The sequence below is a fragment of the Sciurus vulgaris genome (genome assembly GCF_902686455.1).
Source record: "Sciurus vulgaris genome assembly, chromosome: 12".
Lineage (NCBI taxonomy): Eukaryota > Metazoa > Chordata > Mammalia > Rodentia > Sciuridae > Sciurus > Sciurus vulgaris.
The window spans coordinates 61,542,991-61,568,455 of NC_136473.1; the positions used below are offsets into that span (position 1 = coordinate 61,542,991).

The 25,465-nt window shown below is 41.6% G+C and overlaps 1 protein-coding gene across 10 annotated transcripts in view; it reads left to right on the plus strand.

Moving 5' to 3' along the window:
• SUSD4 (sushi domain containing 4) overlaps nucleotides 1-25,465 on the plus strand; it is a 132,398-nt gene that overhangs the window by 65,307 nt on the left and 41,626 nt on the right. For 7 of the 10 annotated variants that reach the window (XM_079106695.1, XM_079106697.1, XM_079106696.1 and 4 more), the window contains 2 exons: nucleotides 3,062-3,274; nucleotides 22,379-22,552. In XM_079106695.1, coding sequence (XP_078962821.1) covers nucleotides 3,062-3,274; nucleotides 22,379-22,552 — 387 coding nt within the window. The remainder of the gene's footprint in view (nucleotides 1-3,061; nucleotides 3,275-22,378; nucleotides 22,553-25,465) is intronic. The other 3 variants (XM_079106700.1, XM_079106701.1, XM_079106702.1) reach the window with 1 other exon arrangement.

The following is a 25,465-nucleotide window of genomic DNA, read 5'->3' on the forward strand; positions in this document are numbered from 1 at the left end:
AGGTGCATTAATTCTGTGTCCTCAGCTGCTCCTGCTCTGATGCTGTGCTAGTCCCAGGATCTAGTCTCATGCCGTGCCCACCCAGGCCTTCACCTACCACCTGTGCATGAATGCAACTCAGGGTCCAGAGGACCTTCATACTCCAGCTGATAGCCAGACACCTGTATCTGGGGTTTCCAATAGCTCCTCATCCTTCTCCGCAGATCTCCTCATCGTTTTCCAGAGACCCCTCCATCATTTTGTCCTGCCTCTCTTCTAACTCACTCCCCTGACCAAGCCCTCATCCAGTTGGCCACCAGGGTTTGTGACTGTGTCCTTCATGTCTTTCATGGCCCTGTCCATTCCACTGCCTCTCTTACCTCTGACTCACGAGTTCTCCCCTGGATGGTAGCAGTTGGTACTGACCCTCAGACAGGTACTGTCCTCGTTGTGCAAGAGTCATATGGACAACTCTGTAGGACTGCAGGCCTTGGGCACCACTCCACCTAGAAAGGGTCCCATGATCGTGAGTTAAGCTCTCATGGCCTAGAAGCCATTTCAGATGATTTCCCACCCCCTGCCTGGTCCCTACCCATCAGTTCTCCAGATGGGTACCAAAGAGGTTGTTCTATAATGCAAATCCGATGCTAATCATGTCCCTGTGCAAAACTCTCATACCTGTCCCCCAAGTCCCCATCCCATGCATCAAGTCCAAACTCTCACCTAATATGTAGCTTCCAGCTCTTGCCTTCTGTTATCTGCAGGGCCCCACCTACAACCTTGTAGAACCATCTCTTTCCTGAAATATGCTCATTAACTTCCCCACTGCGTGTCTTCTGACCTGTGCCCATGCTGCCCTTCTTTCTGTCTGGCTGGTTCATATCTCTTCATCCTGAGGATTCAACTGGAGGCCTTCCAGAGGCCTACCCCATCCTCTGGAACAGCCCTGCTGTGGCCCCCCCATTGACTGATACATATACCCCACCCCATAGTTTAGAGCAGAGACTGGTTCTATCTGACTTAATAGCATGTATGAGAGAGAATGACTTCCCCTTCCAGACTGCCCAGGGCTCTGAACAAATGTGCTTTTAGGCATTCTAGGCTGTGGTGCCATCTTTGCTGCTGATCTGACCACATAAGTACCACCACAAATACACATTTAAAAGGATGCACCATGAGTTTGACCATCTTTGTAGAGGCTGAAAATATAAACACGAAACCATCATTGGCTTTCCAATACCGATCTGTGGCTGGGGCACAACTTACACTATTTTGGGGTGCTTAATTCAGGTGTGATGGTGGGAGCAGCTGAGAAGGCTGGATGATGTCTCCTTTGTAAACCTGCCCTCGGTTTGATAAGCTGTCAGACCTGCTCCTACTTAATACTTGTGAGTGTCAGATGTGGATGCTGTCTTTTCTCCTGCCTTCCTTTTCGTCTTTTCTCTCATTCCACAATTCCTCATTCAATGACTTCTGGACATCCTGCCATCTCCATGTCTCCTGTGCTGCACGGTGTCTGGGTCACGATGCCAGGTGGGGAGGAAAGCAAGTGAACCTTACAAAGAACATGCAGGTTGGAGTGGGGGAAACAGCCTCGGCTGAGGATTTTTTGAAAGAACAGGATATTAAGTAGAATCAGATACCTTATAAGTCTTATATCAGAGCAGCAGCTGGAACCAGGTGTTCCGAAGCATGGCCTGCCATGGAGCCAAGGCAGCCACAGTCTCAATTAATGGTTCTTGCAATCATGCTCGAAAGATGTCAGACTCATTAAGCGTAATAGCTGGTGTGAGTTTATTAGAGGGATAGGAAAAAGAAAAGGGGGACAGTCTCAAGGGATAGAGTGGGTCCTCTCAGAGGAGAGGAATGGCATGTCCCTCGTGCCCTCCAGTTTTATTGTGGGATCCTGTAAGTTTTCATACCGTCCCAACCAGGTCCACCTCTTAACTTTTGACTGATAGCAGGACTGCGTCAGACTTTCAAGTCCCCACTGCACATGGTCTTAACCCCATGGAGGGGAGTTTTTACTATTAATGATGACATGCTAACAATTCAAGAAAACTTTGGATCACTTGGGCCCATCACTTGGCCCTAATTGGAACCCATTCTTACCGATTTTATGGTCAGGGGGCTTTGCTTCTAATTATCCTACCTCTCTGAGTTCTGGAATCTGGTCCCTGTAAGGGTCACAAGAGTCCTCCCCTTCAGGATGACTTGTGTTCTTCTTATGGGCAAGGAGGAGCCTTTGGGGTCTGCATTTCTTCTGCAGGTAGCAGGTTGTTTGCTGAGGACTGTAGCTTATCCCACTGACTTAAGCCAGGCAGAGCTGCAGGTGTTTTGGTTTTCAAAAGAAAGCATATAGGCCCAGCAGCTCGGGAGGCTGAGGCAGGAAGATTGTGAATTCAAAGCCAGCCTCAGCAAAAGTGAGGCGCTAAGTAACTGAGTGAGACCCTGTCTCTAAATCAAATACAGAACAGGGCTGGGGATGTGGCTCAGTGGTTGAGTGCTCCTGAGTTCAATCACTGGTAGCCGCCCCCCTCAAAAAAATAAAAATAAAATAAAATAAAGTATATGAGGGTCAACATAGTAGGTGGCCCAGTTTATAGGATTATCCCTTCACCTCGTGTTCCCATTGCTCATCCCGTGCTCTCTAAGAGCCCAGTGGCACTCATTGCTTGCTGGGACTAGGGTGAGATTCCTCTGCCAAATTTTGGTGGTGTCCAGTCGGGCTGCAGGCTGGTTCTTGGTATCTACTTAATAAGGATTTTTTCCATTTGGTTTTGTAAGAAAATGAAGTAGAATGCCTTTGTGGATCTCAGGAGTTTTCATTCCTTCCCTTTGAGGGTTTGTCTGGAGCCTTATGCACACAGAAGACCCCTCCTTATCCTTGGCCTCTCCTAGCCAATGAGACAGGCACTGAAATATTTATGCTCTTGCTCTGTTGTTGGTGTAGTTGAAGTGGACCAAAGTGTATAAAATAATACAGTATCTGCCATTTATTTTTATGGTATACTAAATTAGTAGGAAGACCCTTGGCATCAGAAGAATGTATACAAGGACCTTGTCTTCTCTGTTAATGTAGGGTTCGATGACCTTCATGTGTGCGCTGACCCAGGCGTTCCAGAGAATGGCTTCAGGACCCCCAGCGGAGGGGTGTTCTTTGAAAGCTCTGTAACCCGATTTCACTGCCAAGACGGATTCAAGCTGAAGGGCTCCACAAAGAGACTGTGTATGAAACATCTTAACGGAACCCTGGGCTGGATCCCAAGCGATAAACCTGTCTGTGTGCAAGAAGGTAAAGTACTCACCTCAGTCTCTTCTCTCTGCTTCTGGCTAAACCTACATGATAGTGGAAAAGAATGAGTGTACAGTAAGGGCTGGTGCAGGGGTAGATTAACGTCAGCATTCAAAGAAATAGTCAATTATCATCTGGTTTTATCACCATTATTGTCAATGTGAGAGAGCAACTCGGATAATATTAGGGCTATTTATGATTAGGCTGCCAACTCAGCACTCATTTCCATGTTACTCAATAAAAAGTGCAGTAAATATATTGTGCCAAAACTATATTTAGTGATACAGAAGATATACATTACTCAGAGGGTTAAATCAATTACTACTTATCAGTTCTGTTAGAGGTGATTTGTTTAAGGAAAGAAAGAACTGTGACAAGCCGAGTGAATTGACACGGGGACATTTATTTCTAGCAATTATCCTTTAAATGGATTGGTGGTGACAATATATTCATTTATTTCTGGCAATTGCCTTAAATCCGTTGGTCAGATCAACTTAATATACATTTTGTTTTCACTTAATGTGGACACATTTAGAGTTCCAAAAAGTGCACTGAGTTTAACTAATTGGGATGCCAAGTGGTTGGTTATATATCTCAGAGGACTAGCAAGGCTGAAGTTGGAAGAGGCATGAATCAAGAATTAATTCTAGCCCCAAATTTCCATAAAGCATAGAACTTCTATTTCATTGAGTTCATTTGGATTCTCTTGACATCATTATTGAGTTTATCTTGGGAGGGAGCTTCTTGCAATGATGTCTGCAATTATTGTGACTTAGGGTATATTTCTTTTATGAAACAATTTAAATAATTTAATCTGACAAGCATTTTAAAAGTATCTATTATGCTTTTCCTCATGGAAATTGTAAAGGATGGGGAAGGCGGTGTCTTGCTCTTAAAGTACTTGCTGTCTTTACTTTTATTTTCAAGATATATATGTGTGCACATGTACATTTTTAAATGTGCATATGTGTAAGGAGTTAAGGTTTTTAAAAATAAATTCACATTTTCCTCTTGTATGCAGCCTATACATGTGTAAGTTTCTATTTAATTAAAAGTTTACTTTGTTGCTTCCAAATAAACCTCCCTGCAAAAACCTGTGGCCTAAGATACCCAGTGCTTAAAACCCAGATAACACAGGGACCTCAGGGAACAAAGAAAACCAGAACAGCTTTCCTGAATATTACCCAAAGATGATGCCTTCTGTTATTTGATCATCTGGGGTGGCGAGGAGTTGATCACTTTTTAGATGAGCTTCTTTCCAACTCCATAAGCTGTATAGTAATTCCAAGAAAAGGACTGGGAAGTTCTTGGAGTAGAAGGCTTCTATTGTATGAGTCTGTGTACCTGGTTCAGTCCCAAATGTGCTGGGAGGGACTGGGAGGAGTCAGCTCATTTATTATGCAGCCTGAACCAAGGCCCCAGGTCCCCTAAGGAGGGTCTAGGTCTCTGAATTCCAGTTATGGTGTTGGCTCCAGCCATTAGTTTGGAAAACTTTGGAAAAATAGGTACCACTTTTCTACAAATAATAAAATGGTATGTTTATTTTATTTTTTTGCCTTTTATTGCGCAAAAAGTGATTTTTTAAAAAAATTAGTTCTGATTAGTTATACATGACAGTAGAATGCATTTTGACATATCACACATAAATAGAATATAATTTCTCATTCTTCTGTTTGTACACAATGTAGAATCACACAGGCCATGTAATCATATATAATAATGTCCAATTCATTCTATTATCCTTCCTTTCCCCATACCCCCTCCCATCTCTTTACTCCCCTCTGTCTAATCCAGAGGACCTCGTTCTTTCCTAGCCCCCCCACCTGCATGTGAATTAGCATCCTCATATCAGAGAAAACATTTGATCTTTGATTCTTTGGGATTGACTTATTTCACTTAGCATGATATTCTCCACCTCCATCCATTTACCGACAAATGCCATAATTTCATTCTTCTTTAAGGCTGAGTAATATTCCATTGTGAATAAGATTAGGATTATTTTTAATCTTAGTGTTCATTTTATTGATCCTTGAAAAATCTTATGAAGAGATTGTCTTTGTTGCCTTGATGGTGGAGAAAATCATTATTGCTAATATCCTAGGCCTTCTTTATTGTATATGACTTAGGAGGAGGTTGATGGGCAACACCCAAGAGACTATACCATGCAGGACATTTTTTCTGCTTTGTAAGTAATCCTTGTCCTTGCTTAGGATTTATGCTGGGTGAATAGTAAGGACTGCTGAACTAAGCTATTTTCCTTGCCAGGTAATTCTTAGAAAGCTAATGAATTTTTTGCTATAACATTAATAATAATAACAATTATTTATCACATTTTTATAGGTCATTAAAGTTTAAAGTGCTTTCAAAGTTTTATGTTTGATTTAAAATGCACAAACCACCCTACAAGACAAGTCTTACTGTTCTCCTATCCCGGTTAGGAAACTGTGTCTCAGAGAGGATCACTCACTTGGTCAAGGTCACACAGCTAAGAAGGAAGTGACAGAATTGAAACTAGTTCTAAGCCAGCCTTTTTAAGGTTGTGTTTGACCTTCTTCATGTCACAAAAACCCCACTCTAATCAGCTTTACCAGAGCTCATTGTTACAACAAATGACATCATCCAGTTTTGGGTTGAAGGGGCTCATAGAAGTCACACAACCAGGCTCTTGCTCTGATTTAGTTTTTGTTTGGCAGATAGAGAAGCTGAATCTCAAAGGAGGCTCTTAAGAGCCTTCCTGGAGTTAAATGACGATTTAGCAACAGACCTGTTCTAAACCCAGGGCTTGTCACAGTTGCCTGGACTCCTTCCAATCTTTCATGCTACTGCTGATCAGTTCTGTCGGAGAAGCAAATTTTTAAAGTATAAATTCATATGCATTATCAGGCTGTATAGTAGCCAAGTAAGGTGGATTAGGCAAAAGTCCTCTTGCGTGCTCACATGGGTGTCTGCTCCGCCTCATTCTGCCCCATGGGTCAGCCCTTGTCCCTTCTTACACGGCCCCTAATCCCAATCTAAATCACTGGTTCCAGATCAACTCCATTTTAATTTGGACTTACAGAACTGATACTATAGGGAATGAATTCCTTTTGTGGCACCTAAATCTCTAACCTGAGAATTGTCTCTGCTCCAGGCTGCTTCTGCAGGACTGTCACCTCGTGACCCTAAGCTTGAGTAAAAATGTCTATGATGCAGGGAACAGGGGAGGCAGCCCATAGGGTGGAGAAGAGACCCTGGGATTGATACAGGACTGAGACTATGCCCCATGGACACAGGGATGCTGATACATGAAGGCCATGGTGCCAGCCACCATCCTTCTTTCCAAAACCACTCAAGTAGTGGTCGAGGTGAAATAAGATTGACTTTACATGACTCACTACAAACACTTATTCAACACGCATGTCACATCAGGACAATTAAAGATGCTACTTCCTCCCTGAAACCTTTGCAGAGGGCTGGAGTCAGCACTGTGCTAATTCACTTGGGTTCGCACACCTTAAAGAAGTACTGTATGTTAAAAGAATTATTCCAAGGACACTAGAATAGAATCAGCTCCAGGTCCATTTATATTATGAATAAATATTATTAGGGCATAATATTTATGCCCTGCCCAAACCTATTGATTGTCAGTAGTAATGGAAATATTTCCCTGCTTATATTGGTACAGCTGGGCTACAGAATATATCTTAGCCCTTATGGTGTTGGTTATACTAGCTAGACAGAAGTTTTTGTTTTTGTTTAAATTTTAAATAGAGAACTCAATAGTGAATCGCATGCCATTCCTGTGTAGGGCGAGAGTCTTATTTAGGTTCAGAGACAATGTTATACAACATCCAAGTACGGCCTCCCTTCAGATTCTTATTCCTGCCTAACGTGGTTAATGATGTTTTTAAAAGCCAGGTCCCTCTAGCAGGAGCATCTTGGTGGATTGAGTGTCCCTTGAGCACCTTTGGGTGTAGGTGAAAAGCTGTGTGTGCAGAAACACAACTCTCTTCTTCTTTGAGTTTGCTTTTCTGGAGTGGGTGTTTTTAGAAGTAGAAGAATACTAAACTAGAGCCACTGCAAACTTGAATTTTTATGAAATGGGGTTTTAATATTTGAGGTCTTTCTCACTGAGTTCTTCTCTGCAAGGTGGAGGGGGACCTTTCTCTTCCTTCCCAACCATCTTCCATGAGCAGTTCTGAGAACAGTTACTGGTTGCATTGGTCACTCGGTTTCAAGTTAATTTCAGATAAATCCTAATTATGTAAATAAAGTATTTTCGTGATGGCAGAGTGCCTCCACTTTAACAGACAGCTTGTTTAAGCAAGAGTCTTCCAGAGCAGGTGCCTGAAACAGCTTACGACCAAGGAGCTCTTCTTAATCCCAGCAGAATGTCATTAAGAGACCTTGCGTGCACCTTTACACAGTGTTGCTTGTTTAAAAATGAACTACCTAAACAGAGGCTTCTCAGGAAAGTCTTTCTCTGTAGTAGGTAAGTCAATTCCTGAGTTGAAAAGGAACAGAGGGGTCAGGTAGACAGACACATTGTTTAAACCACACATGAAAGGCACCCTGCAGAGTGCTGCCTAGGCAGAGCCTATCCTTGGACACCCAGAATCTACTACTTGGGATCCAGAACCCTGGGTACAACCGCAGCACTGTGGGAAGGGCAGAGCTGAAAGGGATCTGTGGCTGCAGAACAGAGGGAAACACGTTTGAAGACATGAGATTTGCCTCAGAACCTAAAGAACAGCCTCATTTGGCCTTTCACTGCTTTGTAGGAAGAGACACTCAATCTAGGAGGAGGATGTATTTACAAACCCAGCTCCGGGCACCCACAATTGCTTTTTATTACCGGCAAATCTGAGTAGGCAGTTCTTAGCCACCAGGTATGAAAAGAAAACTCAAATGCAGATGCAGCTTTTTTCCTTCTCATCTTTAGTCACTTGGCCAGGGGTCTGCTGCAGTTCCTCTGCCTCTGCCTTTACCTGATGCTCCCACAATCTTTAGACTGGCTGTCTGGTTACGACTGGCATCCCGCAGGTGGGACTGTGCCCCATGGAAATTCACTTTGAGCTCCTCCAGGAGTTACTGATATTTTTCCTGGTCTCTTCTTATACTGATGTTTGGGTTCCAAGTGAGTTGGCCTCAGCTATTTTTAATCATTCATACACGAGGATGGCGCATGAGTATTTTTTTATCCCATACCTCTGATTGGCTTAGTAAATACTTTATAATTGTTCGGGCCACCGTTAATAGTGTCAGTGCAGATGAGTCTGAGTTATGTGTAGGGCATTATTGTGAATTGAGTTGTCCTTCCTGGGTCATGTATTTGGCGATGCTGACAAAGGTGGACAGAGATTGAGGGAGGCAGGGGTTGAATGAGGAGGAACAGCTAGACATAGTCTGGAACCTGCTTTTTGCCCCCTAGTGGGTTAAGGCAAAGCCTCTCTGGGCACTGCTCCACCCTACCACCCCCAACACGTCTGCCTGTCCCTGGTCTGCATATTCCCTTTATTTTCCTTTCCCCCAAAAGACTACATTGTTTTAAGGAGGTGTCTAGTTTATGGACTAGTACCTCTGCTTGATATACAGTATCTTCTTTAATTACTATAGCAACCCTACAAAATAGGTTCTAGGACCTTATTTTATAGACAAGAAAGTGGAGGCTCAGAGAGGTCGATTCCCCATGGCCTCGTAGGTACTGGCAGAGTTGGGATTCAGATCCAGATGTGTGCCTTCCAGGATGCTCTTCTCACCTAACCAAGGATTTTCCCAGGGGAGAGGAACCAAGCTCTGTAAGTGTGGAGAAGAGAGAAGAGGGAGCAAGTGATACCTACCAAAATCACCCCAGGCCTATTACCCGCTTTGGGAGGCTGCCTGCTATCAACACATTTGGTAACAACCTGTTTGTGCAGGACACTGGCTTCTTGAAGCTTGTTCCAAAGATCACCTACATCAGAACTTGTTGAAAATTCGTATTTGGATCCTCCCTTGGCATGCTGGGGGTGGGGCCAAGGAATCTGCATTTCTAAACCTCTCCCAGATGATTCTTAGACTTTCATAGTTTGAGGTCCACTTATTCAGGAATGTGGTTTGATATGGCTTTAAAAGGGAGAAGAGAACGTGGTTTTCTCTAGTGTTCAGCAGAAATCCTTGGAGAGCATTCATTCTTAAAATCAGAAAATGCCAATGTTGTCACTTTACATACAAAGAAACTAAGGCCTATAAGAGTTTAAGTGACATATGCAAGGTGCACAGCAAGTAAGCTGTGAATGAGTCCAATGTCGTGACTCCCACCAGTTCCATGCCCTTTCTCTCACACCAGAGGTGTGCAATCCAAACTGTGGGTCGGAATGACCTGTAGCACTTTTAACAATAAAAGTGCCAGGAACCCATTCCAAGAGACCCTGCTTTCATCATTCTGGTTAGTGGAAACCCAGGCCAGGTGATTTCTAAAAGCTCTCAGGGCAATTCCAGCAGCACCCAGGGACCCCATCCAGTTACGATTTTTGTCTCAAGGTCCCTGTTACCTCATTATCTGATTGTAGCTAAAGGCAGCATAGAACCCAGGAGAAGAGCTGTCCCTGCCACACCCCCAGCTGGCTGTGTCTCCATGCTTAACCCTTCTTTTTACTTGCAGAGTGTGAAAGAGAAAAAAATATAATTCATTCATCAAGCAATATTTTTAAGTACTTACTAAAATATATTGGCTCCCATAGACCTGACCGGAATTGCTATAAAAGATGAATAATTTGATGTTAAGAAGCTTCCTGGGGAAAAGGTGCAATGTGAGTTTAAGTATTATTACTACATTATAAGTTTTCAATTAAAAGATCCAACTTGACCCATAAGCTAGAACTGGCAATTAAGTTGGCAGCTAACTCCTTTATTCATCAAAACTGTGGGGTACAGGCATTTTTCAAAAGCAGGGTAGTCTTTTTACAGGTGCTTGTATATTAAGGCAAATCATCTCCCAGCTCCAGAAGCTTCGCCAAAACAGACGGATGCTTTAAAAATGTTTTATTTAGCATCCTTCTCTTCTCGTGTGTTTTCTGTCATCTAAAATTTCTTTCTTATTGCCGTAGATATTAGTTATCAAAAATGACAGCCTCTGCCCACAGGGCAAATATTTACCTATCTTCCCTCTAAGATATTCTCTTCTCATTTTCCATCTTCTAAGGTGGGGAAAGAGCAGAGGGTGCCCCACCAGTACATCCCCAGCACCACTGACATTTCTCATGCTGTGGTTTGCAGAAGTTACTGTATGCCTTATACTCCCTCCCTTCAGTGTGATTTGGTTTTTGCTCTTAAAAAAGATTTCTTTAACTTAAATGTGGTCATGACTTGAAAGGAAAAAATATCCAGAGGAAATAAGGTCAGGCCAGACTGGGGCAGATACAGTAAAGATAAGTGACAGAAATAATCAGTTATCACCATTGCAGGGTAACAGCTGGGCCGCCACAGGCAGGGTTCACAAGTCTGTGCAACCAGCCCTGTAAGTGTGGCAGGAAGGTCCAAATTAGAGCAGCGTCACTCTTTAACCCACTGTGGCTCGAGCTCCGTGTCACAGACAGGGCTGGGATCCCGCCCTGTCTGTACAGGAGTCCTGGAGGTGGGGGTGGCTTTAAGTGGCAGAATCGTTAGGCAAATGGAGAACAACAACATCAGCATTGTTCAGATCCTCCTCACATCGTGAGTAAAGGACATGCATTGATCCTTGAATACCAAGTGGACTGCAGAGATTCCCCAGAAAACAGTTTTTCACCAATTCACAGCTGGAACAACCCAGAATTAGGTTGACTGCTTATGAAAAATGCAGGGCTACCCCCACGGAAGTCCTTCCAAACCCATCTCAAGTGGAATTCATCTTCTCTCATGACAGTCTGCAGCAGTTCAGCGCTGATCTTGTCTCCCTGGTCAGCATCTTGTGAGTCCTTTTAGGTATTAATTCAGACCTCCTCGGAGCCCCACACTGGGTCTCAAGAGCCAGAGGCCTCAGTGTGCAGAGCGACCCCCCAGCCTGCTAGGATTTGAATCTAATTACACTTGGCTGACCCAGCTCCTAAGAGATGGGCTGGGAGTTGTCAAATTTCGAGCCAGCCTTTGCAGTTTGACTGCTGTCTTCAGTCTACATAATCAGGGGGACTGGCCTTGCATATTTCATCAGACAGTGCATCTCCATGTTTGACTATACGGGAACTGCCCCAGGGGTGTGTGAATGAAGCACATTTGCAGGTGCCAAGCTCAAAGCTTCTTATGCACTAGGAATCTAAATTTAGCAAGCACCTGCTGGCAGCCTCCGCGGCATCTTGAGGTATTTGCCATGGGCACTCCACAAGCAGAGCATCAGGAGGTTGGGTAGGAGCTCTGCAAGTCCTCAGCCCAAAAGAGTTGACTCCCTCCTGGCCCCCAGTGCTTCCCATCATCTGGACATAAGGGCTACTTTGCAGAAAATGGAAAGTGACCTCGAAGTTTCTTTAAAGATAAAATAATTAAAATTGTATTTATCAAGAGAAAAGCAGGAAATCAGAAATATTTGTCCTCTAGGGTGAAGCTGACCCAAACCCAGTTTTCTCCACCAATCTACATAATCTACATTTAGAAGTCAAATGATCTTCTTGAAAATTTTTGAAAAATAATTAAGATTTTTAATGCCTTTGGGAACTTCAGTGCCACCTCAATATGATTAGTCATTCATCCCCTGATATTCTGTTAAGCACTCTAATTGCCAGACCCAGAGGCTCCAGTGGAATTGGGAGACATGGTTACATTTCCAGTGAATTTCCTTGTTCTCCATTTTGGATTAATTTTGCTGTTGTTGTCTTAGCCTTTTAAAAATTAATGAAATGAAATAGAGGATATAGCTCAGTGGTAGAGAACTTGCCTAGCATGTGTGAGGCCCTGGATTTAATTCCTAATAACACACACACACAAAGTAACAATAATGAAATATAATACTTACATAAGAAAGTTAATAAAACCAAACAATTCAACAAACTATTGCAAAGCAACACAAAAGTCACTTTTATTCAAGAAATGGGATACTGCTGGGTCCCCAGAAGCCTACTCCCCATCACTGCCTCCTCCCCTTCCTGAGAGGTAGCAGTCACTTCCTGTCATAATCACCTGACCCATGGTGTAGGGGGTGGGGGTGAGAGAGAAATAGAGGAACTTTAGGTTATGTAGAGGGAAATGAGGGAGGGTATGAAGAATGGTGGAATGAGGCAGACATCATTACCCTATGTACATGTATGACTACACAAATGATAAGAATCTACATGGTGCACAACCATAGAAAAGATGTACCCCATTTGTGTAAAATGAATCAAAATGCAGTCTAAAAATAAAATAAACAATTTTTAAAAAGAACATGTGTTCCTAAACATGATACTGTTTCAAGTTTACTTTTGCCTTATTTGAGTTCATATGCATGGGATTATAGCATAGGGATTATTTTATGTCTGATTTACTTTATGCTAGTTAAATCCATACATATTATTGCCTGCAGTTGTAGTCTGAGTTTTTTTGTACTAGGGATTGAACCCAGGGGCACTTAACTACTGAGCCACATCCCCAGTGCTTTTTTATTTTTTATTTAGAGACAGGGCCTCACTAAATTGCTGAGGCTGCCTTTGAAGCTGTGATCCTCCTGCCTCAGCTTTCCAAGCCACTGGGATTACAGGAATGCACCACCCCTCCTGGCTAGTCTGATCATTTCTATTTTTTACTTTTTTGGTGCTGGGAATCTAATGCAGGGCCTTACACAGGCTAGACAAGTACTCTACAACAGAGCTGCCTCCCCAGCCTGCATAGTGTTCTAATATATGAATATAGCATACTTTGAACTTTCTAATGTTAATGGAAATTAGAGTTTTCCCAGTTGGCTTCTGTTACAAATACTGCCATTTTGAATATGCTTGAACATACCTGCTGATGGATGTATATTGTCTCGTTTCTCCTGACTACACCAGAGTGGAGCTGCTGAGGCAGAGGATGTGTGTATGTCCAGTGTTAATAGGTAATGCTGGTCTCCCAAAGGGGTTGTTCTGATGGACACTCCCAAGAGTAGGGTTTGTTCCCTGCCAACACTTGGTGGTGTCAATATTTTAGCCATCAGGTACTTCTGGATTTAATGTGCATTTCCCTGGTGGATAATGAGGTTAAACACCTTTTTGTGTATTTAATGACCAGCTTGTTATTCTCTCTTAGAAGTGCCTCTGAAATCCACTTCCCTATTTATCAGTTGCCTTTTCCTTATTGATTTTTAGGAGTTTTTAGATATACTGGATGCAAGTCCTTTGTTGAAAGTGTCACAAATCTGTTCTGTGGCTTACATTTTTACTCTGATCATTAGTGCCATTCGATGAACAGAAAATGTTACTTTTCATGTAGTGAAGTTTATCCATCTTTTTCTTTATGCTGACACTTTAAAAATTTATTTTGTCTTGTTAAAAATGATGTTTTTATACTCTGACAGAGATATTGTCTTATGTAGTCTTCTCAGAACCTTACTGTGCTGCCTTTCACATTTAGATCTTGAACCCATCTGGACGTGACACATGTGTATCATACAATCCAGCACTTGTCATTAGAAAGATGATTTGTTCCCCTCTTAAGACAGAGGTCCTGGTTCAGGAATTTCTGTGATGTTTCATCATCTTTCTTTGTGTCGGTGTGATGCTGTTTGAATCATTATAGCTCTGTAATACACCCTAAATTCCGGTAGAGCCAGTTTCCTTGCTCTTAAACATTGTCTTGACTCTTGTTCTTTTGCATTTCCACATGAATTTTAGAATCAGCATGTCAATTATCAAGACAAGTTTGAATTTTTAATATGATTGTATGGGATTTATAGTTAAATTGCAATATGAGTCTTCCCAATTGAGGAACATGGAATATTCCATATTTTTAGGTCCTCTACAATTTTTCTCTTGTTTTATAGTTTTCTGTATATAGGTTTTATATACCTTTCATTAGATTTGTGCCTAGAAACACAATTTTTTTTTTTGTTCCTGAGGAAAATTATTTTATATTTTGTTTTTTTAAATTGGTCACCTATGAGCTGGGCACAGTGGTACGTGCCTGTAATCCCAGCGAGTTGGGAGGCTGAAGCAGGAGGATTGCAAGTTCAAAGCCATCCTCAGCAACTTAGCAAGGGCCTTAAGCAACTCAGAGAGACCCTGTCTCTAAATAAAATACCAAAAAGGACTGGGGATATGGCTTGGTGGTTGAACACCCCTGTGTCCAAACCCCAGTTTAAAAAACAAAATTGGTCATATGTGGAAATTCATATATGATAAACTCATTGCTGATTTGACTGTAAGTTCTTTGGGTTTTACCATATATGTAATTGAGTGATGTGTGAAGGGTACAACTTTTATTTCTTTCTGACCTTGTGTTTCCTTTTCTTGCATCCCTACTTTGGTTTGGAACTCTATTATAATGCTGAATACAAGTGGAAAGAGTGAACCTCACTGTTTTATTTCCAGTCCTAAGTGGGATGCCTTCCATATTATTGTGATAGATTTTTTTAAGATATCTTTTTATTACATTAAGGATATTTCCTCCCATTCCTATTTTGAGAGTGCTTTAAAATTTTTATGATCATGAACGGATGGGATGTTGAATCTCATCAAATGCTTTTTCACATCTATTAAGATGGTAATTTTCTCCTTGGTTCTGTTTGGAATTCTTTATTCTGTTGTGATTCACATTGGTTGGTGGTCAAATGTTCATTCAACCTAGGATTCTTAAAGTAAACGCATCTTACTTGTGACATGTTTTAAAATTTATTGCTGGATTGTGTTTGCTAATGTCTTGTTTTTAAGTTTTGCTTTTATGTTGCTCAATGGATTGGCCTCAAGTTTTCCCTTTCTGTAACATTCTTGCCAGATGGCATTATCAACCTCATAAGCGGTTGATGTGGGTCTTCAGAAGAGAACACTAAAAAATAATTTCTGTGAGATTGCTGCAATTCCTTCTGCAAATAGTGGAATTTATGGGGAAGTCACCTAGGCCTGGAGTTTTTTTTTGTGTGTGTGTGCAAAGATTTTCCATTTTGAATTCAATTTATTTTATATTTTGCAGAAGTATTTTCTGTTTCTTGTTGTGTCTGTCTTGGTCAATTGAACATTTTTTATTTGTTTATTTTAGGAATCGGACTCCATCAAATTTTTCTAAATTCTTGATTTAGAGTGTTTTGTAATATCCTCATTTTTTAAAACAGAATATGTAATGATGTTACTTTTTATTCTTTCATTGTTATGTGCACTGTCCCTCTTGGTCTCTTGCTCATCTTTATTTTACTTCCTTGAACTTTTTTTTGGGTTTAATTGCCTATCTTTTTTTAAACTTTCACATAAGAACTTTTATTTTGGATATTTGTTAATAATTCTAAATTTGCGTGCACCCAATAATACCCCTCAGAATTTATAAAGCAAAAATCAGAACTTTTAAGAAGAAATTCACAATCACAGCAAGTGCTTTAAATACCCCTCTTTTACTAATTTATAGAACAAGCAGGAGGGGAAAGGTAATAAGGATATAAAAAACTTGAATCAAGTGATTAACAAGGCACTGGGGTTGTGGCTCAGTGGTAATGCACCCACCTAGCTCGTGTGAGGCACTGGGTTCAATCCTCAGCACCACATAAAAATAAATAAAATAAAGTCATTGCATCCATCTATAACTAAAACATAATTTTTAAAAAAGTGATTAACAAGCTTGATCTGAACAACTGAAATATACATTCTTAATTTTTAGATATTTCTTTTTCTAATGTGTATATTTATATTTGGAGGGAAATTTGTAGCTATAGTTTTATCTACATAGCATACATTTCAATATGAAGTATTTTCATTGTTATTCTATTCAAAATATTTATTTTAAAATTAGTTTGATTATTTATTCATGTATTTATTTGGATCTTGTTAAATTGCAAAGACTGGCCTCAAGCTTGTGATCCTCCTGCCTCAGTCTCTGGAATAGCTGGGATTACAGGCATGCACCACTGCACCCAGCCAAAATATTTTGTTTTTATTGTTATTTCTCTTTGGATCCATGGATTATTTAGAAAAGTATTTCTCAGTTTCCAAACATCCTGGAAATTTTCTACTAATTTCTTTCTTAATTTTACTGTGGCCAGAAAACATGCTCCAAAATTTCAGTCATTTGCAATATTTTGAGATTTTCTTTATGGTCCAGTATGATCAGCCTTTGTAAATGTTCTATGAATGTTTAGAGGAATATGTAGCAGTCTCAGTCCTGTAGAGTGAGCAGCTGAGAACCCACAAAGAATTACCACCCAAGTGTTAAATATTTAAAAAATGCTTTAAATAATAATTTGCTGATTGCCTTTGGCAGTCGCAAATAAATAAAATGTACCCATCTATAGGTCAAAGGCAAACATTAAGCACAAGATGCACGCTTACCATAATGACTTTGACCAATTCTCATCTCAGTGGTTTTAAGCTGGGACCTACTAACAATTCCACATTAACATTTAGCTGAGAGCCACATGTATTGAGTGTCCTCTTCTGATGCTTCTTCAGGTCCCATGAAAATCAATATCCTTTTAAGAAGAAAGAAACAGCCTGACCAGCCCTGCTTATGAAGCAAAGCCACCTTGCGTGGTGGCGCCTCTTTTTCTATGAAGTGCCCTCTCTCTCCAGTCAGAGCCTTCCCAAGCAGCACTAGCGCTCAGCCTCTCCTTTTCTCTGCCTCACATTATGTGCATAATGCTCATAATTTGCCTCAGTTGATTCCATCCAGCTTCTGCAACCTAATGCTATGTACGTTGTGATGGTCTGATCGCATTCTCTGAGTTGTGTTGGAATGGTAATTCTTTACACCAGGAGTGAAACAGCACTGCTATGGAAAAGTAATTCTGGAGAGGTTAGTAGATATTGAGTCAAAAAAGGATTTTGTGATACGAAGTTCAGGAGTCCACAAGACCACCCTCACTTCTGACATTGACTATAAGATTGGAGGTTTCCAAACTTCCCTCACGTTCAGTGACTCAGTAGGACTCAGAACTCTGAAAAGCCAATATACTGATAATTAAAGTTTATTACATGGAAGCACATGGATTAAAATCAGCCAAGGGAATAGGTGCGTAGGCAGGGTCCAAGTGAGCTTCCAGTTGTCCTTTCCTGGTGGAGCTGTGCAGACAGTGCCTATTTGCCCAGGCAACAACATATGACAATATACATGGACTATTGCCCCCCCCCCCCCCCCAGGGAAACTTGTCCAAGCTTTGGAGTCCAGAGTTTTACTGGGACTTAGTCATGTAGGCACGGTAGACCACTGTGTGGCTGACCTTAATACCCAATCCTTCCAAGATCTGAGGTGATTCAGTGGGGCCCAAGGTCCCCAGTATGAACCACACTGTTGGCATGATTATGTGGCATGGCCCAAAGCCTCAGGGTAAGCAAAGACACTCATCCAGGCAGGACACTGCAGGGTTTTAGCAGTTACCTCCCAGGAGCTGAAGGCAAAAGCCCACCTCTTTTTGGGCAGGTTAATCCTTCACTGCACATATGCAAACCCTTTGAGGACATATAGATCAGACTGTGTCATGACCCGGGCTTATCAACCTCCAGGAGCTCCCCATCACACTAAAATAGGACCCCTGTTCCCTGCCCTAATCTACAAATCCTTCCATAGTCTGGCCATCTTGATCACTATATTCCAGACACACAGACCTTCTTTTGTTTTTCAGGACACCAGGCTCTTTCTTGGCCTTTGTACTAGCTGTTCCTCTGCCTGAAATGTTCTTCTCCCAGTTCCCCACATAATTGGATCCTTGTTGTCATTCAGGTCTCAGCTTAATAAATGTCTTTTCCTCAGAGACCCCTTTCCTGTCTGCCCAAATTAAATGAGTCTCTGAGTCAGTCCCTATCCTATCACTTTGTTATGCATTCATCATAGCAGTGAGCATAGCTTTTTATTTCCTAGCTCATTTGTCTCTTAATTTTTTGGTTAGCAATCTCCCTCCATGCAAGTAATAAGAGTAAGATTCTGGAGTTCTCCATCTGCAGCAAGTAGAGCACACTGGGCCTAGAATATGTGCTCAGTTATTCATTGGACGAATGAATGAGCAGCTGGATGAATAAATAAGCTTTCCAATAATTGGTTTAAGCAAAATTAAGTAGAATTCTTTATGGCCAAAACTTCAGAGCCTTTAATGTACTAATGTATATTGTGAATCTCTTAAGTGTTCCCAAGATTAGTTTTGGGGAGTATTAAGGTGGGAACTTGGCATTTTTAAGGAGTCAAATTCATTTTCACATGTAACTCACATTTTGAAAAACAGCATTCCAAGTTATGGCAAATATTCTTGAATTTTCTTTTACTGTGCCTGATCCATTCATCTGTTAGGATTCTGTTCTCCACTAACAAAGCTAATAAATTAATTTTTACTTAGGTATAAATGTGTAATACTGCCTTAGGATCATTCAGCCCTTCTTTTAGGTATTCATTATATTGAATCCCATTGATACTAAGAGCAGGGTATAAAAATAATGACAGTGATGGACTGGTGAAAGATGGTTTCCAGAATGGGAGCCATTGGTATCCCTTAGGTTATATATGGAAAGTATCCATTTACTCCTCCTGTACTTAAATTCTAACTGTTGATATTTTGATAGTCCTTAGGAAAATATGTTTGAAGTGGTTTTAAAAAATTCTGTTGATGTACTTTCACTATAGAAAGTCATGTAACAGTCTCCAACTTAATGATGGTTCAACTTATGATTTTTCAACTTTATGATGATGTGAATGTGATACACAATCAATGGAAACTGTAATCCAAATTTTGAAATTAAATCTTTGCATTATGCAGTATGATACTCTTCTTTGATCTGGGCTGCAGTAAGCTGTAGTTTCCAGTCAGTCAGGTAACTGAGGAGAAATGATTGAGACTCCCCAGTGTACTGTGGCTCACCTAGGGTGGTCAGTGGGTTAGTTATATTAAATACATTTTCACTTACAATGTTTTTGACTTTCAGTGGGTTTAGCTGGACGTAGCCCCATCATAAGTAGAGAAGCATCTACATTTCTATTTGAAACTTGAGCTTGGCTGAAAATCACACATTTCTTTTCAGATACTACAGGTTTCAGATTCTTTCTTTCCATTGAGATAAGGAACATGGTTATTTGCTGTCATGGACAACTCACTGGAACACATACTCATGCCAGATGCCTCTTCTTCAGCCTTACCCTCCTTCAGTGAGGGGAGTAGATTCTGGACATCACATGTAAAAAAAGAAAAAAAGTGGAGAGAATGTAGATGATCTTTTCTTTCTTCTGTCAAACTTTAGGTTTTTGTTAGAACCAGCCTATGTCGGTTTTCTCCTTGTTCCTAGGGTGCAGCCCTCCTGGCTTCTCTACCTCATGGAACTTGAACTCTAACTTCTTATTCCCCAGCTGGTACATGGCTCCCCCACCTCATAAAGTGTCCCTGCCCTCCTTCCTATGGACACTCCTCTTTGAGCAGTGTACATAATTATTGGAATTTGGGAGTCTGGGAATTCCCTCTAAACCCTGTGTCACATGCTCTGCAATAGACCCAACTCCTGTGTGTGGAAAGTTGGAGTTCTAATTAGAAGTTCAAAGCCTTCTTGGTTAAATACCACAAACTGAGAAATCAACCTTGGGATGGAGGCTTGGGTGCTTCTGCCCCTGGTCAGCCAATATCCACAGGTCAGTAATGTCCAAATGGACATTTTGTCCATTGTTTTTATTGTCTATAATTGGTTACCTCCTGAGTATACCAATTAATTCTTGAGCAAATTTTAAGTCCATCATGAAAATAGTTTTTAAACATATAAATTACTGCCATAGATTTTATTCATTGCCAAAATTTTACAGACAGATGCCTCGATAAATGTGTTTTTATTTGCTGTGAATAATTTCTGCATGGTGCCATTGAAGAAATATAATTCAGATTCTTCCATTAAAAGAAGGCAGCTGTGGTATGCAAAGAGTCATCAATTATCTTGTGGCTCCAGTCAGGATTATTCTGGGGTTGATTTGGAGGGAATTCAGCTACTCTAGTAGAAAAACTATTGGTTAAACATGAACAGTTAGAAAACCCCTTTCCATGGCCTGTAACACAAAAATGAGATATAAAATTGAAACCAGAACACAGTTCTCCAGCCGAGACTCTGTTGAAATCCACAGGCTGTAGGATAATCTGAGGTTTCCTCAGGGGAAGGCTGAGTAGCTGGGCTGGGCTGAGAACCTGTTAACCAGACTCCTGAGGGGTGTGCTCATGCAGGGTCCTTGGGCAGAGGTTCAGATGACTCTGCTTCCCTTTCTTCTTTGCCAGGTGTGTACACAGGTCTAGAAGCAGAGAAGGAACATCAGAGGAAGTGGAACACAGGTCCTGCTCTCAAGCTAATGGTGGTGACAGACTGAGATACAGGCACAGCTTAGGTGCACTTGACTTCAGATGGCTCACACAGGACAGCGAGTGAACACTGCCCTTCATGCCCCATTGCCAGGCCCTTCCATTGCCAGGCTCCTTCTGCCTGCCTCTTTTGCATCGCTGACATCCTGTTTTCTGGAGTCTGTTATGTCCGATTCCCAGCCCCTCCAAGTATGCCCAACCCCAACCCCTGCATAACTCCTGGGATGTGCTCTTTCCAAAGCCACCAAAGTTCTAAGCCACCAGAGCCATCCACCAGCCAGCCACTGTTCCTTTTCTTCCTTTTCATCTTCATCAGGGCTCCCAGGGTCCAGAGTTTCAGGACAGACAGTGCAAAGCTCAGAGCAACTTGAAGATCAAGGCTCCCATTAATATTATTCCAAACATATTGTGCATTCAGTAGGCTTTGGAGAGTGACTGAGAAATCATAATCTTTTTGCAGCATGTAAGAATTTCTGGAAGAAGTTTCTGTGATGGACAGAATGTTGTCCTTGGGCTTTGCCTTGTTGGAAAAAATTAAGTACCAACAAATTTGGAACATAACTCATTCAGAGATCATAATAACAAGCACATATGCATCTAAAATGAGAAGCAGTGTCAAGACTGGGGGTGTAGCTCATGGGCAGAGTGCATGCCTTACAGGCTCAAAGCTCTGGGTTCCATCTCCAGGACCACAAAAGAGAGAGAGGGGAGAGAGAGAGATGAAAAAGAAATAAAAGAGAATATGCATAAAATGAGAACCATTAAGCAGAGATGTGCCTATAAGAGATGGAGAGAGACACATCATGATCAGTGTGACTTACACCAGATGGGATTAGTTGGGCAGTATTTAGGGTCAGTAGGGGCAGGGAGAACAGGATCCCACCTTGGCAGCAAGGAACAGAATGGTCTCTTTGGCAAGTTGGAAGTAGATACAGTTAGAAGTGGATAGTTACCATTCACCCATTTTATCTTATCTTTTTCTCATTTTTCTGTGTGGACTCTTTGCTCCTGCTCAGCCTCCTCCTGACCCCCAGCTTTGCTTGCGCCTTCCCTTCCTGGACACATGCACTTTGCTCTACTCCATTTTTAGGAGGTAGTGCAGCTGCTGGTTCTGAGCCTTTGTGAGATTGGCAAGAGTATGTGCTGCTCTATTTTTTTTTTTTTTTTTTTTATCTTTTTAGCAACAGATAAGGCAGACAGGAAGTTCTAATGACAAACACAGCCGCAGCTTGAAGTGTGCTGCTCTGCACACCATGTTTTCTCATTGGGCTGGGCCCCAGGGAGAAGGTGGCCTGATGGGCAGCTGCAGGGACCAGTCTGACAGTCCTCATTGTGTTGTGCTGTTCACAAACCAGCAAATACATAACCAGATGGATTGTTCAGGTTAATTCCCAAATCTTGTCTTACTTCATTTATCTCCAGAATTGTTCATAAGATCAAAGTAAAGTGTGATTGTTCATAAGATCAGTATAAAGTATCTTAGCAGGAAATGAAGTTCCCTTTATGCCTGGGTCTCTCCTCATGAACCTTCTTTTCCTGTTATTCCAGTGAAGCAGGTTATGGTGCTTGTCATTGGGCACCTGAGCCCAAATAAGGTACCATGTACCAGAAGTTGTGTAAGTCGAGGCCAGGACTGAAAATAAGAGCTGTCTTGTGCAACTGTTACCCATTTTAAATTCCAAAAGTAATTCCTACCTTTTCCAAAATTGCAGATTGCCGTATCCCTCAAATTGAAGATGCTGAGATTCATAACAAGACGTATAGACATGGAGATAAGTTAATCATCACCTGTCATGAGGGATTCAAGATCCGTTACCCTGACCTATACAACATGGTTTCATTATGTCGTGATGATGGAACATGGGATAACCTGCCCATCTGTCAAGGTATGGGGAGGAAGCCACCATCGCTAGCTGTTCTTCTCTCAGACCTGATTGTACATGTTCTTTGATAGAGTAATAGAGATGGTGAAGTGGATGGCTTTGCCCACTTTCGTCCAACTGTTCCTGGGACATCTTCACTGCTTGGGGTAGTTGCACCATATGGTAACTTTTATGGTATAAATGGAAAACCGCTTATTCTTTAGCATGCCGGATGTCCCCCTAAAATAGAAAATCAAATAGTTTAAGAATGAGGAAATTTGTAACTGGGCTGTGAACACAATGATGAACTATTGTATATTTAATGGAACCAGTGAGGCACTTAAACTTATTTCAGTGGTGGTGAGAATATAGTTAAAGCCCATCTTACAGAAGACTATTTTCTCTTAATAATGTTATCCCTTTTTATAATGCAATGAAGAGCAGAAATATCATCAAATTCAAATTTTATCCAAACCACGTGGTGAATATTCATTTTCTCATATTTTTCAAATTTGCCTGGGCCAACGTAGAGGACCCTGTTTGTGAAAATAATCCTTAGCATTTCACATTAATTCTGATTTTATTTTTTGACATGCGACTTGGACAAAAGGACCATGAAGCCAATGTATAATTCATAATTCGAGGGAGAAAAAAGCGATCTCATTTGCCCCCAAAACCCCGGCATGTTAAAGTTGAGACAAATGTTAACTTTGAGCTTGGAAATCACAAGTGGCAGACTCCAGTATTGCTTTCTGCAACTCACTGTGGGAAATAAATTGTTTCCTTACACCAGAGCTTAAGAGTCATGACTCCATGAGGAAGGGAGCTTCTGGAAGTAGGAGGACAGAGACAGCCACACTCCCAGCCCTCAGAAACTGCCTGTTGTGCTGGCCTGTTCTGCATCACGTTTCTAAAGGGGACATGTGACTTATTTACATACTCAGAGGTTGTCTACAAAATAAGCAGCTGCTCCTTCACTGGGCTACTTATTCAAATACATTTTATTATTTGCTGATTGGTTATCAGTCTCCAGCCCTGCAGAGGCATGGTGAAGAAAATCACCTCAGACTCCAGCCTCTGTGGGTTTTTTCTCTCCTACTCTATTTCATTTTGGGTCACATAAGTACTATATGCTTCTTTAGGAATTCCTTTTTCCACTAATTACTTTTTAAACATACCCTATGATGGTTTACTCTTCAGGTGTCATTTTGAGTTCAGATACTTGCTTCCCCATGACTCTGTCTGGCCACATTGGCTTCCCATTCCATCACCTCTTAGTTAGACCCCAATCAAGACAGGATTATTCTAGGTCTACAACAATAGCAGGGCTGGCTGACTGGCCACTCTTTATTTATGTATGTGTGTGTGTGTGTGTGTGTGTGTGCATGTATTTTGCAGTGCTATGTAAGGAACCAGGGCCTCGTGCACACTGGGCAGGAGTTCTGTCTCTAAGTTACATCCCCAGCCCTTGACTACCCAAGAGAGTTATGTCTCTTGGAACAACAATACACACTGCAACCCTGTTTTAATTCTTCCCTAGAGCCTTCATCCCAAGAAGGAGGTGTCCTGGCCTGTGCCGTGGCCCCATGTCACCCTGCAACTCCCTGCCTCTGGAGAGGTCCTGCCAGCTGGATCTGCACCAACCTCCTCCCAATCATTTACCTAGCACAGCATAGGGAATGAGGAATCAGTTACCTAAGATAGCCTGACACCTCTCCAAGCCCCCTGGGGGAATATAATTGGTCCTTAGAGTGACATTTCATTCTGCAACTTTTATTTGCACCTATAGATCCAGGGGCTAAAGCCTGAAGAGGTTTCTCTCTATTATCTGGAAGTGCAAATGGAAATCACATTGAACTATTGAGTGGAAGCCAGATTTTTACTGTTATATTTAGGACATCCTGCTTCCAACCAAGAGTGAGCATATCTCCCTCTCTTAACTCTGATTAAATGTATGAATTTTAACCCCTGCCATCTCCTTGGGGGTGAGCTGAGAGGCTGCTCAAAGGCCTTTTTTTTTTTTTTTTTTTTTTTTTGGGGAACTTTATGATTTGGAGAATAGTGTCTGGATGACTTCAGCTCTCTATGGTTCAGAGCTAGTTTTTATTTGGGAGAAACCAGTTTATCCATGTGTGTAGGTTAGAACAAGCCCTTCCTAGGAAGAGGAGCAAACACATTCACTCTTGCCAACTCAGTTGAACTATGCATAAACGTTCTAATGCATTCAGTTGTTCATATTACTGTGATTATCTTAATTATTTAATTTTTTATTTGTTTTTGGTACTGGAGATTAAACTCGAGGGAGATCTACCACTGAGCCACAGCCTCAGCCCTTTTATTTTGAGACAGGGTCTTACTAAGTTGCTAAGGGTCATGCTAAGTTGCCCAAGCTGACCTTGAATTTGCAGTTCTCCTGCCTCAGCCTCCTGAGTTGCTGGGAATACAGGTATATGCCACTGTGCTTGGCTGTGCTTATCTTTTTTCCCCTAAATTATTGATTCTATTTATTATACAAACACCACATGCACACACACACACACACACACACACACACACACACACACTTTGCTATGAACTTTTTCAGTTGTCATCTGAGCTCCACCACCTTTTCAGATATGGTCCGTCATGAATGTTGGCTGGTTCACAGTGGAGACTGTGGGTAATGCAGAACTCGGTGCTCCCAGGACATAGGAGTGCATGGTGGGAACTGCACCAACCCAAGAGTGAACGCTTCCCTAAATCCTGCACCCCCATACCCTACTTGTCTCACCCTCACTCACTCTGATGCACAGGAACCATGTACTGAGGTGTCCACCAAAGCAATTTGCTGAGACATACCTTCCAGTCACTTAACACTGTCTAACACAGTCAGTTGTGGAAAGGTTCTGCCATCTGCCATTGTGCATGTGATGCATACAATCTGTACTTGGTGACTGG